General features: G+C 39.6%; 1 protein-coding gene and 1 pseudogene across 2 annotated transcripts in view; one reads left to right on the top strand and one right to left on the bottom strand.

Moving 5' to 3' along the window:
- LRP12 (LDL receptor related protein 12) overlaps positions 1–17,511 on the top strand; it is a gene marked incomplete at its 5' end in the record, with an annotated part of 183,804 nt that overhangs the window by 151,653 nt on the left and 14,640 nt on the right. The window contains one exon of the mRNA XM_079796305.1: positions 3,998–4,078. Coding sequence (XP_079652431.1) covers positions 3,998–4,078 — 81 coding nt within the window. The remainder of the gene's footprint in view (positions 1–3,997; positions 4,079–17,511) is intronic.
- Positions 5,479–6,065, bottom strand: LOC307113850 (large ribosomal subunit protein uL23-like; annotated as a pseudogene). The gene has a single exon. The product of its transcript is annotated as a large ribosomal subunit protein uL23-like (transcript).

Here is a 17,511-nt window from a genome sequence, read left to right as displayed (position 1 = left end):
CAGGACCAGATGGCTTCATTGATGAATTCTACCAAACATTCAAAAAAGACTTGATACCCATCCTTCTCAAACTCTTCCAAAAAATTGAAGAAGAGGCAATACTTCCTAACACATTCTACAAGGCCATCATAACCTTGATACCAAAACCTGGCAAGGATGACACACACAAAAAGAAAACTATAGACAATATCTCCAGTGAATACAGATGCAAAAATCCTAGATAAAATACTAGCAAATTGCATTTATCCTCCTCCTGTATGAACTGTGTTTAAGAGTAAGCAGGTAACATTTGTTGAGGGGAAGTTCTTTGCGGAATTTCAGTTAGTGGAAGTATAAAAATTGGCAGGGTTAGAAAATAATGTTGCCATAATGAAATAATTTATTCAGGCCGTGATTATCAGTTTCCTCTGATGAAACTATTATAAAAATGGTCATGTGGGAACTTTACAATGGAGAGATCAGGCTGCCCGACTTGGACCTATTGATTAACCTCAGTCTTATGAAAAGTAGGGCGGGCAGAAAGTTTGTGCCTCCTTCTGTGATACACATGGAACATACAGCATCAGCTCTGAAGTTTCTCAGCCAAAAAGGTTGAACCCGTGTCAAACAAGATTCTACCCAGTGGTTGGCAAACTATATGGCCTTTGAGCCAAATCCAGCCCACTGCCTGTTTTTTGTGTGTTTTTTTGTTTGTTTGTTTTTTCTTTTCATAATGTTTTATTGAAGCACAGCTACTCTGATGCATTCAAGTGTTATCTATGGCTGCTTTCATGCAACAGTGGCAGAGTTGGGTAGTTGCAACAGAGACCATATGGCCCACAAAGTCTAAAATATTTACTATCTGGCCTTTTAAAGAAAAAGTTGGATGACTCTAGAGCTAGATGAACAAAGTTTAGTGACACCACTAAATATGGGCCTCTTACAGGACAATGGATCTGGTTTCTATAACAAGTCTGTAGTATGGAAAATAAGGGAGTATTACTATAGGTTGAGAGACTTAAACACACTAACCAAATGAAACATTAAGATTTCCTTTGGGTCCTGCTTCAAATAAACCAACTGTAAAAAGACATTTATGAGATACCCAGGGAAATCTGACTATGGCTTGGCTATATTAAATGATATAAAAATTATAATTAATTTCACTGAAGTAATATCATTGTAGTTAGGTAAAAGAATGTCTGTCTATATTTCTCTTCATTCACTTGGGGAAGCACACCTGTATAGTAGGGCTAAATATATTTACACTAGAGGCCTGGTGCACAAAATTCGTGCATGAGGGAGGGGTTCCCTCTGCCTGACCTGCACCCTTTCACAATCCAGGACTCCTTGCCGGATGTTTGACTACCGGCCTGATCACCCCTAACCACCTCTCCTGCCTGCCTGATCGCCCCTGACCACTCTGCCTGCCTGATTGCCCCTAACCGCCTCTGCCTTGCCCCCAACCACCACGGCTTTGTCTGGAAGGACGTCTGGAAGGTCGTTCGGCTGTCTGGTCTAATTAGCATATTACGCTTTTATTATTATAGATTGGTACTTTTTAAAGTTATATGAAAAAGGATAATCCTCAACCTCATATATGATATTTTAATAGGAAAATGTCAAGGTGATTGGATAAACTGCAGGGTACTATTTTAAAGATTCTGTGAAAGTGGAAAATTATGGGATGAACTTCATTAGAGTTTAAGATAAAAAATGATGCATTAAGGACTCCTAATTCATCCTGAGGTGGATGGAGATCTATTTCCTGAGTGAGTTGGAGTTAAGCAGGTAACTAGTGGCAGTGCGCACTGGCTTGTACCAGGCTGAGAAAAGGTGCTCATAGAAAAAAAAGAATTCTTTAAATATATTTATTAAAGCCATTAAGAACCTAGGAGTCACTGAAGATCAAAAATGATGCATAAAAGTATCATGCCTTTGGCTTGGTTCTCCCCCCATGCTACCCCCCACCCCCAACAAGTAGCTGAAGCTAATGCAGAGTTGAGTCCCTTTCAGTCTAAAAATTGAAGTTGCTCCAGAGGTCTGAATAGTCATTTAGCAAACATTTTACATTTAAAGCTTAGTACAGAGAAGCAGCTCTCTAAACCTGTAATCTAAGTGAACAACTGGATCTGAAATCTCTTTCCTTTGTAGTTTTCTAACTTAATCCACTAATGAAAGAATGCCTGTCTTCCTCTTTGTATTTCTTTACCCTTTTATTTCCTTTTTTTATTTTTAATCCTCTAAGCAAACTAACCTGAAATCGAATTGTTAATTACACAAAGGATGTTTTGTGCTTAATTTCAATATCTGGTCATTTTGACTCATTAAATCAACAAATATTTACTGAGATCTCACTCTGGGTCAGAAACTGGGAAATAGGAAGGCAAGTAGAGAGTGAAAAAGAAGAGAAAAACAAAGGGAGGGAGACTTTTTTGCTCTTAAGACACTCAAAATTTGGTATAGATGATGGGTACATTAATAACCCAAAACAGGATGATAGAGCTATGGTGGTAGTGTGCTCATGATTCAGTATTACCGTACTTTCCGGCATAGAAGACTGGACGTATAAGATTTTCCTGGGTTAAAAAGTCATTTTATACGCCGAAAAATACGGTATATTGGACTCTATTGATGGGATTAGATATAATGGATTAGGTATATTGGACTACTGTATTTTCCGGCGTATAAGACGACTTTTTAACCCAGGAAAATCTTATATGCCCAGTCGTCTTATACGCCGGAAAATACGGTAATTTGATGTACGGTGGGAACATTAAGGAGGACTCCTAATGCATCCTGAGGTGGATGGAGATCTGTTCCCTGAGCTGAGTTGAAGGAGTTAAGCAGGTAACTAGTGGCAGTGCACTGCCCTGTAGCAGGCTGAGAAAAGGTGATGTTCAAAATCTGAGGCAGGTTCAATGGCATGTAAGGAAGCTCCATTAGTGAGCATAGATTCTTTCAGAAAGTTTAACTAAGAAGAGAAAGACCAAGATAGGAAAGCAGAAACAGGTAGGTGTACTGGCAAGAAAGAAGTTTTCTTTTATGGAAGGGAAAGACCTGACTCTGTCATCAGGAGGAGACAAAGGAACCAGAAGAAAGGGAAGGTCTGAAGGGAACCGAGAGAGGGGCTAATAAAGGACTCCAGGATCCAGAGTGCTTGTAGACCTACTGTGTCCTTGGCTCCCATAATAGAACCTCTAATAAACTTGAACAATCTTCCTAGCAATGGAATAGTTACCCTTCAAAATTTCCTGTTCTCTGGTCACATATATTATTAGAAGTGTATTTGAATGGTTCCATGTCCCAAACTTTGTGATAGGATGTATAGAAAATCAGGAGATACCAAAAATAAGATATAATTTTGTCCCTAATGGTCTTAAGGTTGAAAGAGACAATGAAGGCATTTTTTTTAATGTGCCAACATGTGTGACCCTAGGAATAGCCACACTGTTGAGGGATTGAGCGTGCTCTTAGAGGAATATGATTTTTAAAAGTACGTGACTCTCGCCCAGCCTGCGTGGCTCAGTGGTTGAATGTCAACCTATGAACCAGAAGGTCAAGGTTCAATTCCAGGTCAGGGCACATGCTGGATTGCTGGCTCAGTCGGGTGTGCAGGAGGCAGCCAATCAATGATTCTCTCTCATCATTGATGTTTCGATCTCTCTCCCTCTCCTGTTCTCTCTATAATCAATAAAAATATATGTTTTTTAAAGTACATGATTCTCCCTTTTCTAGTAGAGATATGAGGTTCTCTTTTGACTATTAACTTGATAGGAAATTCTTTCTGGTTTTACTCAGTTGTGTATATTTGACCTTTATATATTACACTGTGTTTTTGTGAATTCAAAAATATTGTGTTTTCCCTACTACCATTAAAATGTTGGGGTTTGTGTTGTTTTGAAGAATACGTAGGACACTTTAATTTAGTTTCTGAATATTACACGTAGCTCTGTGTGGTTAGTTTCTTTTAAAGGGAGAACCTGAAAATTGTTATAAATTTTATCTTGGAAATTAGTTTATCCATTATGTTTAATTTTAGGAAATGGTGCTCTTGCAGAACATTCTGAAAATGTGCATATTTCAGGAGTGTCAACTGGTAAGTCATTTTTTGTAATGTTTAAATTTCATGCATGACTTATATGGTAAATATTGAAAGCCACCTGGTATCTTATGAAGTGATATTTGACTATAAAAATTATTACTGCTTTTTGCAGCATGTAATAAGGAATGAAGTAACTGGAACATGGAGAAATTCTCATAAGATAAAAATTGATATCTGCATGCCCATGGGTTGATTATATTTTTCCAAATGGACTGCATAATTATTTTTCATAAAAACATTGAGCCAAGAGAAGTTAGCTCAAAATGAATTAGTATTTTCTTTACATACAAAGTTATATGAAATGAAATTTATTAAAATGTAATTTTGAATGTAGCATTAGGCCTTAGAAATTAAGCACTTGGCTTGATTTTTAGATTAGACTACTATACATAAAACTGTTGTATTTGAGTGCACAATTTATATGCCATTAAAAAGGCACAATTTATATGCCATTAAAAAGCAACTACAATATATTTGTGTCCATGAAATTCAGAAATTCATTGAGTAAATACATCTTCCCACTCATCTAAGCTTTTATAACTTAATAATTCTTAAAGGCCCATAACTATTAAAATTTTCATTCTTAGTGACTTGCACAGTTTTACCATTTTTTCTATCAACTGCAATTACTAAGAGAGCAAAATCTTTTATTTTTGCATATATTAAAATAGTTTCTCACTGTTACTTTATTATTTCCCTATATTTTTTATAAATTTTGTAGTTTAAAAAATTGTACTTAGTGTATTTATCAATCTGATTTCTTCCTGTCATCTTGTTATTTGTTTGGTTGTTTTTTCTCATATGAAGCAAAGCTAAAAGTTTCTTATGTCTGATTTTTTATTCAGAAAGTTAATAGATTTAACAAATACTCTAAGAGTTAGTATGCACTAGCTAAACACATCAACAAGCTTGGTTTTCTGGTAATGAAAAGCAAAGCAAGTGCCTTAGTAGCCTGTATTAATTCTTTTAGTTTGTTTCACCATTTTCATATGCTATCAAATGGTATATAATTATATACGTCAAGTAAAAATAAGGTTATTTTAAAGATGACTTCAATTTTTCTCCTATTTCAAATAGCTAATGAGAATTGTGATTATTTTTTCAAGTTGTACCTGTGAAGTAAGAAGTTTGTTTACCAACATTTTAATTCACACAATTAAATGGTTATTGTCTAATTCAGTGATTTTCAAAATGTTTGGCTTCAGGATCCCTTTTATGCTTTTAAAAATATTGAGAACTATATTAGTCCGTTTGGGCTTCCATTACAAAATACCATAGACTGGCCCAGCCGGCATGGCTCAGTGGTTGAGTATCAACCTATGAACCAGGATGTCACAGTTTGATTTCCGGTCAGGGCACATGCCCAGGTTGTGGGCTTGATTCCCAGTCGGGGATGTGCATGAGGCAGCCAATCAATGATGTGGCCAAGGTCAACACCCTGATCAGTGACTCTCTCTCATCATTGATGTTTCTATCTCTCTCTCTCCCTCTCCCTTCCTCTCTGAAATCAATAAAAATATATTAAAAAACAAAAAGAAAAACAAAGCATCATAGTCAGGAGCCAGTCGAACATGTGCCGCCTTCTCTCCACCAGGCCTGATCAGGGTGCTGACCTTGGCCACATCAGTGTCATAGAGACTCTTCACCGCCTGTTTGATCTGGTGCTTGTTGGCCTTGACATCCACAAAGAACACAAGTGTGTTGTTGTCTTCTATCTTCTCCATGGCTGACTCCATAGTCAGGGGCCATTTGATGATGGCATAGTGGTCAAGCTTGTTTCTCCTGGTGCGCTCTTCCGAGGAATTTTAGGCGGCCTTCGGAGCCTCAGTGTCTTTGGCGGTCGGAAGGTGGGTGACGTGCGGATCTTGTTTTTGGTGTGGCTGTGGACGCCTTTCAGCACCACTTTCTTTGCCTTCAAAGCTTTTGCTTTGGCTTCGGCTTTGGAAGGGGCAGGGGCTTCCTTCTTAGCTTTTGGTGCCATCTTCCTCATCGGGTCTTTTGACCAATATCATACAGAGTGTCTTTTGTCCATGTTTCAATGAAGACGGGAAAGAAAGCTTATTGCATTTTGAGTGATAATGAATCCGTGAAGGTTTTTAGGATATCAGAATATAGAAGTAGCCCTGACCGGTTTGGCTCAGTGGATAGAGCCTCAGCCTGCGGACTGAAGAGTCCCAGGTTCGATTCCGGTCGAGGGCATGTACCTTGATTGCGGGCACATCCCCAGTGGGGGATGTGCGGGAGGCAGCTGATCAATGTTTCTCTCTCCCTCTCACTGATGTTTCTAACTCTTTCTCTCTCTCCCTTCCTCTCTGTAAAAAGTCAATAAAAAATAAAAAAATAAAAAAAGAATAAAAAAAAGAAGAAGAATATAGAAGTAGAACATATGAACTCAAGAAACTATCCTTTAAATGAAGAAAGTGAGTAGAGAATATAAACAGTACATTTTTTAAAAGATCACACACATTAGTTTAGGATATTACTGATTTTAAAGGCATTATCTGTCTCCAGAAAGTTTATTTATGAGACACTTAAGCTTTTAAAGTAGAGTGCTCCCTTTAAGTTTCAGAAAGAAAAGTAATGGTTGTATTGTAAGTTTTACATATTATACTTTAATATTATATGCTATGTTATTACATCTTATTTATGTTTTATTCAGTATGTTTTGTGTAGTATATTTCTGTATTATATAATTACTAGAGGCCCAATGCACGAAATTCGTGCATGGAGCTCGGCCCTAACAGCTGAGGTGGCTGTCTCAGCCCTCACAGCCCCGGCTTCGTCCGGAAGGATGTCCAGAAGGTCATTAGGCTGTCCAGTCTAATTAGCATATTATGCTTTTATTATTATAGATAATATTTAATGTATTATCAAATATTTATTGAACAATTATATATTTATAGCATAATTATTATGCATTATAATTTTATATTGTACTAGAGGCCCAGTGCACAAAATTCGTGCATGGGAAGGGGGGTGTCCCTCAGCCCAGCCTCTACCCTCTCCAATCTGGGACCCCTTGGGGGATGTCCAATGACCAGCAGTCGGACATCCCTCTCACAATCTGAGACTCCTGGCCTTTAACCACTCACCTGCCTGCCTGCCTGATTGGCCCCTGACCGCTTCTGCCTGCCAGCCTGATCGCCCCCTTAACCACTCCCCTGCTGGCCTGGTTGACACCTAACTGCTCCCCTGCCGGCCTGATGGCCCCCAACTGCCCTCCCCTGCTGGCCCGATGGTCCCCAACTGCCCTCCCCTGCCAGCCCAATGGCCCCAAACTGCCCTCTCCTGCCAGCCAGATCGACCCCAACTCCCCTTCCTTGCCAGCCCGATGGCCCCCAACTACCCTCTCCTGCCAGCCAGATCGCCCCCAACTTCCCTTCCTTGCCGGCCCGATGGCCCCCAACTGCCCTCCCCTGCCGGCCCGATGGCCCCCAACTGCCCTCCCCTGCCAGCCTGGTCGCCCCCAACTGCCCTCCCCTGCCGGCCTGGTTGCCCCCAACTGCCCTCCCCTGCAGGCCTGTTCGCCCCTAACTGCCCTCCCCTGCTGACCTGGTCACCCCCAATTGCCCTCCCCTGCAGGCCTGGTCGCCCCCAACTACCCTCCCCTGCCAGCCCAATCACCCGCAACTGCCTTTCCTGCTGGCCCGATCACCCCCAAATGCCCTCTCCTGCTGGCCTGTTCGCCCCCAAATGCCCTCTCCTGCTGGCCTGATCGCCCTCAACTGCCCTCCCCTGCCAGCAATCTTGTGGTGGCCATCTTGTGGTGGACATCTTGTGACAACGTGGGGGCAGCCATCTTGTGATGATGTTAGGGCCTCACGCAAGGGCCACCTAGGCTTTTATTAGTATAGATTATTATAATAAACAGTAAATGAACTCAACATTAGAACAGTAAGTGTGAGTCCTGGGACCATAGACAGAGCAGGTCATAATGTGACGGAGTATGCGATGCTTAGCTGGCAAAGTGAAGTCCATCTGCTGGAGTGAATGGGCCAGATCCAGTGGAGGTATAAAAAACGAGTTGTATTTAAACATTTAACATTTTCTTTTCCACTCAGTAACTCTGAGAATAATCCTTTCTCACTTTAAGAATATTTATTGAGTGTGGTAGCATTTTAATTACTGGTAATTTGGTTAAGGCATGAATTTGGATTGGATGTACTGTACAACTGTTGTGCAAAAACCAGTCATTTAGCAGGTGAGCAAACTGGACTTTGGATTTTAGTTGCCTAATAGCCCCATAGAAGTTAGGGGTGATTTGATCTTACACTGCAGTGATAGAAATATAGTATTCAGAAAAGTAGATGATAGTTCTTCTTTACTCCTCCCTTAAACATATTCTGAGTAGTGTTTATTTCTGAGTAGTGTTTATTCCTGACGGCAGACACTAAGGTTGGAACACTTTCGGAAGAAGATGTAAATACACTAAAAATTATGTCAAAGCTGATAGAGGTGGCTTACAACATTGTGCGCCCTGAGGCCATCTGTCTTTGTTCAGGGGCCGATTTCTGCCTTACCTCTTCTATGTTTCCAGCAAGAATCACAGTAAACTTCAAAAATTAATAATCTTTACCATTTCAGAAATAGAAATAGTAGCTTGTTTAGCATTTTAGTCTTTTGTAGTGCTTAAAATTGGAAAATGTAGGTATCATATTAATAGTTTTTATGCCCTTTCAGTGAAAAACATTGTCCTTTTATGCCCTGAAAAAAAGGTATAAAAGGTTGAATCTTCATATTCTTCTTATCATAAGCTTTGCTAGCAAAATTCAAATTTATCCTTACTCCTTGGAAATTTAGAATAAAGCTGGTTAGATAGTTCCATTAAGACTATTCTTCTATCTTATTCATATTATGCTGTGACCCTGTTGGAACTAGAAAAACTAGGTGTTGGTGTTTTTTTTCTATTTTCCCTTCTATATTTTCCCATACTTTTGCCTCTTTTGACTTTTTAAAATATTTTACTACCATATAGTCCTTGATCCTTAGTGACCTTCAAGAAACCAAGGAAATATCTGCCTTGATTAGAGCTAATGATCAAGTGCAATATTTTGGTCCTTAAAAAAACATTGCTTAGAATAATAGAAATAAAAGTAGGAATAAATATTACTGCATTTATTCTTAAGTAACTGTGCTAATGTAGAGTTTATTATAATTAAATCTGCATTTAATTATAAGCAGCGGGATATAGGATTTCCTGCTTGCAGTAGAAATGTGTGGTTTTTGCTAACAGGTCTGAGAGTAATGAGAGAGAATCCTAACTATGAGTGATAGATTCATGTAAGTTTATATACTTGCACTGATTCATACCTTTTATTTTTTATTCTTTATATATATTTATTGATCTCAGAGAGGAAGGAAGAGGGAGAGACAGAAGCATCAATGATGAGAGAGAATCATTGATCAGCTGCCTCCTGCATGCCCCCTCCTGGGGATCAAGCCTGCAACCCAGGCTTATGTCCTGACAGGTTGGGAATCCAACCGTGACCTCCTGGTTTGTAGGTTGACGCTCAACCACTGAGCCACATCTGTCAGGCTGAATTATACCTTTTAAATGATCATTTAAATCTTTCCCATCTTAGAGTAGTAGTAAATATTGCTGTTAGAGTGCTCGTAATTATTTCCTGGAGAAGTTCGTTTTATAGATTCTTGAGAAAATGAGAATGAAATTTGGAGTAATTCTAAGGGAAGTAGGCATGTTCAATCTCTGTCTCCTCCCAACCCTGTCCATCCTCAGTGACAAGCTCAGCTCAGGTACCAGGTGATCAGAAAACCTATTCGAGGAATCTGGACAGCAGAGGGTCAAAGAAATCAAGACCCTAGCTAGGTGTGGACAGCAAACCCAGCCAAGCCGCAGGAAGAGGACTTTCAGACAGAAGTGGCTTCTTCCTAGCATGAGCCTCTTGTGTTTGCTGTTGAGGTTGCAGGGCTGAGCTATGTTGTTTGTGACAGTCTGACAAATATTCTTGTATTTCATCTTCATCTTGCAGATCCTGACACTCACTGATCACTTGCCTAGTGTTCTCAGTGGCCCAGAGACTTCATACCAACATGCTTGCTTTCTAAACTCTTTCTGTACAACGTTAACCATCTTTCAGTCACTCAGCCTTCTCTTTTCCCTTTTCGCTTTTTCCTTTGAAATATCTCCCTCAGCCTTCACTATATTCCCTATTGCTACTCTTCTACCCAATGCTTTGATTATCTTGCATGTAATTAATGTGGATATTTACATGTTTTATTAAAGGTAGGTTCTAGAATGACGTTTATAAAGATTTCTTTTTTATTCCAGAGAGACTAAGAAGCATTTCAGTCCTGCCTACAATTCCTGCATAGATTTGTAGCTATAGGAATCATTCTGTAGAAGCTTTAAATCTAAGTATACCCTCTTTCTCTATGTTATTTTTTTAATCTTTATTGTTGAAAGTATTACATAGGCCCTCCTTTTCCCCCCATTAACGTCTTCTAGTCCACTCCTGCCTCCAGACTCTCACCACCCATTGTCTGTGTCCACAGGTCATGCATATACGCATACAAGTTCATTGGTTGATCTCTTCCCCCACCCTCCCCTGCCTTCCCTCTGAGGTTCAACAGTCTGTTCATGCGTCTATGTCTCTGGGTCTGTTTTTGATCATCAGTTTATTTGGTTCGTTAGATGCCACATATGAGTGACATCATGTGATACTTACCTTTCTCTGACCGGCTTATTTAGCTTATGTCTTTTCTCTTCATGTTAGTATAGGAACAATAGATCTTTTTTCTAAAATAGGCCACTTTTATCTTTCCTGAATTTCAGTCAAGGTTCTTCCACCCCCGGTACTGTTCCAGCTGTCAGAGGGAGCTCCCTTCGAGGCAGTTGTGTGTCCTCGTGGTGAAGAGCACAGCCTCTGCAGCCTGTTGCCTGCGTCCCAGTCCCAGCTGTGACACTTACTACCTTTTTGTGATCTTGGGAAAATTACCTAATTTTTGGTGCCTCCACTTTTTTCCTCGTCTGTTAAATAGGGATAATAATACTAAGAATTAAATGAGAAAAGGAAGCACCTAACACTTTGTAACAGCAGCAGCAGCTTGGGATCCACAGATCTGACCACACGTGCCTCACATTAAGTCACAGGCCTTGAACCTCGGAGCCATAAATTTCTGACCTGCAGCAGAAATCTCGTTTTTAATGCTGTGCACCATTCTTGGCCTTCCAGTTTTCAAACTGCTACCCTTCTCCTAAATTAACCGTCAGACAGTAGGTATCCGGTTTTGATACTAATCACCTAACTACATATTCTGGGTTTTCTCAGTCAAAGTGCCTTTCATTGCTTGCATAGGCACAGTACATTGTGGGCAAAAGTAAATTTACAGTTGTGAGTATGTAAATTTATTTTTGTATTATTTATTTATTTATTGTATTATTTATTTGCATTATGTAAACCTACTTTTGCCCACTCATCTTTCAGTATTCTGCATGATTTACTTGTTAACCTTCAGGATCATTCTTGTTCTCATCTCATATGGCTATTCAATAGTTACCATTTGCTTACTGTTTTTTATTTTGGAGATATTTTAAAGTACCTTTATTTCTATTGGGATCAAATCAAGCCCTTATTCGTATTCTCAGCATTTTTAATTGTTTTTGTATTTATCAGCCAAAATTGAGTTAATATTTCTAAAACACTCTATATTGTGGAAAATAAGATGGCCAAATGATAGGGGCCACCATTGACTATAAATGCTACCCTTTATTTATGAACAGGGTGAGATTTATTCCATAGTGAAACTCTCACAAAACTAGCAGAACCATATCAACACTGTGGTTTAGAACAGAAGAGATTCATTTTCTAAAGCAAGGTTTTGTATGTGTTTCAACCCCATTCTTACGCTGGCTTCTCCCCATGTCAGATAACCAGTTAATCATGGCATCCTTTCTCATTCTTCCCAGAGCAGAGTGGTGCCCAGTTACATGTTGGATGAACAGTCACTGCGTTCTTTCCCACACAGCCTTTGTAGCCATCTCAGTACCACACTCCTGCTGTTACTGCCAACCGACCAATCTGACTTGGCATATTAGATGGTGTTACTCATTGACAGTTTACCGTAATTCAAGCCGTGTGCTAAGTCCTTTACCAAAATAACCCTAGTTAATCCTTGTAGCACTCTATGCAGTAGTAGGTAGTGTTTTAATCCCCATTTACAAGTGAGACAGTGGAGTCTTAAGTATTAGCAAATTGACTACAACATGTAACCAAAAATCTTTTATGTGAAAAGGTGTAATATAAATTAATAACGTTAAATGTAATACACTAAGAAAAATGAAATTACAGTTGATGGTAGGTGCTGGAGCTAAAGTGTTATGATGAATTGGGAATGGAAAATTATTATAAGAAACTGAAATAATGAAAAAATAGAGGACTCAAGAGGAAGCCAATTGGAAGATTGGGGCAAATGTGTAGAAGATAAAACAGGCCTAAGGAGTGGTGAAGGCAGTCTCAATTTCCAACTTTGAAATTTTGAGTTTTAGTCATTGTAGGGCCTGGCTTCACTCTATTTCCTGTGCTTAAAATCTTTGAGATTGCCTGTGGTATTCTTAAAGTAGACTTCCTTTTTATTTGAATTAGATGAAGTGACTATTTAACTAAATGATGCCTAAGACAGTAAGGATTAAGAATACAGTAGGCCCCCTTATTTGTGGGTGATACATTCCAAGACCCCCGGTGAATGCCTGAAACAGTAGATGGTACTAAACACTATATATACTGTTTTATCTATACATACATAACTGTGATAAAGTTTAATTTATAAGTTAGGCATGTAAGAGATTAACAACAATGACTAATAATAAAATAGGACAATTATAACAATAGTAGAGGCCTGGTGCATGAAATTCGTGCTCTCGGGAGGGGGCGCTCAGCCCGGCCTGTGCTCTCTTGCAATCCGGGAGCCCTTGGGGGATGTCCGACTGATGGCTTAGGCCCGCTCCCCACGCCATCAGTCTGACATCCTTAGCACTGCGGCGGAGGCAGGAGAGGCTCCTGCCACCACCGCTGTGCTCGCCAGTAGTGAGCCCGTCTTCTGGCTGAGCGGCGCTCCCCCTGTGGGAGCGCACTAACCACCAAGGGGCAGCTCCTGCATTGAGCATCTGCCCCCTGGTGTTCAGTGCACATCATAGCAACTAGTCGTTCTGCCATCGGGCTGAAACTGGCTCTACGACATCCCCCAAGGGGTCCCGGATTGCGAGAGGGCGCAGGCCAGGCCGAGGGACCACACACCAGTGCACGATTGGGATCAGGGAAGGACGGGGGAGGTTGGCCATCCGGGGAGGGACCACAGGAGGGCTCCAGGGCATGTCCAGCCCGTCTCACTCAGTCCTGATCGGCCAGACCCCAGCAGCAAGCCAACCTACTGGTTAGAGTGTCTGCCCCCTGGTGGTGAGTGCATGTGATGGCAACTGGTCAACCAGTTGACTGTCTGCCCCCTGGTGGTCAGTGCACATCATAGCAAGCGGTTAAATGGCCTTAGCATATCATTAGCATGTTATGCTTTGATTGGTTGAACGGCTGAACGGCCAAACGGACACTTGGCATATTAGGCTTTTATTATATAGGATACTGTCATAAAAGTTATGAGACTTGCGCGCTCTCTCTCTCTCTCTCTCTCTCTCTCTCTCTCTCTGTCTCTCTAATAATCGATCTGATAACAGAAACAACTACTGAATATCTAACAAGAGGATAGCATAAACAGGGACAAAGGGATGATTCATATGCCACATGGGATGGAGCAGCATGGCATGAGATTTCATCACGCTATTCAGAATGGCGCAACATTTAAAACTTATAAATTGTTTATTTCTGTATTTTCCCAATTAATAACTATGGATCCTGGTTGACCATGAATAGCTGAACAATGGAAAGCGAAACCTCAGTTAAGAGAGGAACTGCTGTATATAGGATATAAAGAGAAGGATTAGAGAAACACCCAGTTCTGATCATGTTGAATTGAGGTTGGAATATCCAGCGGGCATTTGACTATGCAAAATCTCTGGGCTAGAGATTTTAAACCCATGAACCTTAAGTATAGCAGTAAATATAGGAGTGAATGAGATCTTCCATAGAAAATAAGAAGAGCAGAAGTCGGGAATGAGCCATGAACACCAGCGTATGAGGAGCTGACTAAGGAAGGCAGATCTAGTGCTAGAGAACTAACACGGTCAAGAGTTAGGAGAAAAACCAACAGAGGTGATGTGAGCAAAGTCAAGGTAGCAAAGTATCAAAGAAAAAATTATCACTGTCAAGTGCTCCAGCGAGATCAAGTACCATGAGGACTGAGGGTCCAATGGATTTGGCAGTGAGGTCAGCAATGGCCTTTGCCTGCTAGCAAGACTTTTATGGAGTTAATCATTGGAGTTCAGTTTCATTGGGTCAAAGGGAAAATGCAAAGCAAGGAAATAAGGAAAAATGTATCAATGCCTCCTGATGAACTAGCAGAAATATAGTAGAAATATATCAGTATGATCAGGAATGAGGGCAAGATTTAGGGCTGAAGTAGACCTGAGAGATATGCAAGTAGCAATTCCTTAATTTGATACATGAGGAAACCAAGACCCAAAAAGATTTAGTAGTTTACATTATGACAAAGCCACTAAATTTAGGTTTTCTGATTCCAAATCTACCTGTATATTGGTGCAACCTATTAACCCAAAAAGGAGGAAAAAGTATTTTTAATGGTTTCTAATGTTAATCTTACTGTTTTCACATTTGAATTTATTCTTTCTTGGGTAGAAAAGGGAGTAAGTTGTGATTGTACTAGAGAATATCTACGTGCCCCCAATGCATTGTACATGCAGAAATGTGTTGATAAAAAGCCACTGGCTGGATCTGAAACCAAATGCCAAATTCAGTCATGTTGCAAATATGCAAAATTAACATATCAAAATCTATATGAATAACCAGGTATGGGAGAAACATTATGATATTATAGTTTTGTTTTTAAAGTACTTTTTGAATTAGAAATGTAAAATACTACATTTTAAGATAACCATTCTTATTTATGGGAGATGGTTCTTACTACTATCCTTGGGCAATTGTGTGAAAATATTCATAACAGTATTTTTTAGCATTCATATCAGAACATAAATTCTTTAATTTTTGGTATAAGAGCACCACCTATGGGTTTCTCAGGTATTTGTGGGGGAAATTTTTTAAACAAAACCTAATAAAATAAAAAGCTAATAAAACTTTTTCTCATTTTCCCTATAACTAGTCTATTCATTTATTTAAAAGTTAACAATTGTCTGCTTTGTCATAAATTATTCTACTAGTTTTTAGATGTATCTATCTCATTGCTGTTAAATCAGCAAATAAGTATTTATGTACTTATATCTCAGTGCCGTATTATGATTTTAAGTTAAATATAATTGAATCCAGAATTACTATCTTTAATGTAGATGAATCTTTTAATGAATATGAGCAATTTTCTACATTCTTGGGGAGGAGTGATGATTATTTTTTCTTGTTTATTTGTATGCTTGTTTGTATCTTCATGAACTTAAGAATTCTTTAATATATAATTCCAGAATGCTTTGGCAAGAGATATAAAGAAAAAAGTCTTCTGAATGACTTAGGATATCTTTTCATTAATTATTGTAATGGTCACTCATTAGAGCAGCAATTTTCAACCGGGGTGCTGCAAGAATTTTTAAAACATGCACTTCCTGACTATTTAATCCCTTAGATTGACCTCTCTTCCCGTAGACTGTCAAATTAAAAAATGACAACAGCCAGCACAATCGCTGTCTGGTGTGAATGAATCAAAATTATACCTATTTCTTTTGTCAGAAAAATTTTGTACTTTTGGTGTGCCGCAGAATTTTAATAAGTAGTTAATGTGTGCCATGAGATGAAAAAAGTTGAAAATCGCTGCATTAGAGCATAGTTAGAAGCAAACCTCTAGCATTCCATTGTTGTTAAGCTCTTAAAATAGAATCACATTTGTTTAAAATTAGTCTTTTTCTGAAGGGTCATATTAAAATTAAATTTTTATAAGGGAAATTTTCATCAATGAAATCTAACTACCACAAAATCATTCTAAGCTTTGACTGTGGGTAGGCAATCAGATTGTGCTAGGTTCTTGATATGTCCTTTTGTTCTGTGCCAGGAATCTCTCTGTTGTGAAAGTGATTGAAAACAAGATCCCTTTGGCAATGTACCCTAACTCCAGGAATAGACCCATTTTAGGCATGAACATTTTTTTCTGCAGCAAAATGACCTTTTAAAACCTTAATTGCATGTGTGTGTGTGTGTGTGTGTGTGTGTGTGTGTGTGTGTGTGTGTGTGAGTTTTTCAGGGAATGGGTTATTCTATAGAAATAAGGATTACTAAATTGAGCATTATAGCTTTCTTTATTTTGATCATAGTGGATAAAAACTTCATAGTATACTTCCTAGCATTCTAGCCTAAATGGAACAGATTATAACCTCTATTACGAGAGAGAGGGGCGGGGGGGTGGGCGGGGAAGAGGGTCATTATTTCAAATTATTATTGTATAGGGATACTTGCCTTTCTACAAATTGGGTTATCTAAATTTTAAACTAGCAGCAGAACCCAAAAAGCATGACATTTCAACCCACATATTGTATCAGGCCCTTTACTTGCAGTGATTCATTTATTTACTCAACTCCTTTAGCTAAGTATGACTAATCCTATATAATAAAAGCCTCATATGCAAATTGACCAAACAGCGGAACCACCGAAGGAACAACCGGTTGCTATTATGCGCACTGACCACCAAGGGGCAGATGCTCAACACAGGAGCTATCCCCAGCCCACAGGCCCCAGGCCAGCCAAGGCCTGGGGCCCCCTGATCACCCCAAGTGTCACCTCCCTCTGGCAGCAGTGGCGGGGGGCAGGGCCAGCAAGCAGGTGGCGCCAGGCCGGCCAAGACGGGTGCCAGCGGAGGCCCCCTGTCGCCCCACCGGTCACCCCACAGATCAGTCCTGATCACCGGCCAGGCCGAGGGACCCTACCCATGCATGAATTTCATGCATCGGGCCTCTAGTTATGATATAAGGAGAGTGTTCTCTTACCTTTGGGAAGACAGGCGGTATTGAACAGGCTCTGAGCATTCATGGTTTTTGAGTTCAGTACATTCTATTTTTCTGAGCATTACACCCATCACTTCTGATGACTCTGTGTACCCCTGGCCGCTACTCTTCTAATTTGCTGCTTCTAATCTGTTACTTTAAAAATCAGATAATGCAATTTGTCTAAATTATATCAGCTAAGAGGTTCTAGCATATTAAATTTTACTGAAGGCTTAAACATTTATTATATATATTTGTAGCCCAGTGACTCTTTTTTAAATTGAAAGAGAATAAGTTGTCAGATTATGAGCTGAGTTATGAATAGGTAAAATGTTAAGTGTATTACTGTGGAAGCTCAAGATAG

The sequence above is a fragment of the Cnephaeus nilssonii genome (genome assembly GCF_951640355.1).
Source record: "Cnephaeus nilssonii genome assembly, chromosome: 18".
NCBI classification, from domain to species: domain Eukaryota; kingdom Metazoa; phylum Chordata; class Mammalia; order Chiroptera; family Vespertilionidae; genus Cnephaeus; species Cnephaeus nilssonii.
Note: the sequence above shows the minus strand (reverse complement) of the source record. Positions and strands in the feature narration are given on the sequence as shown.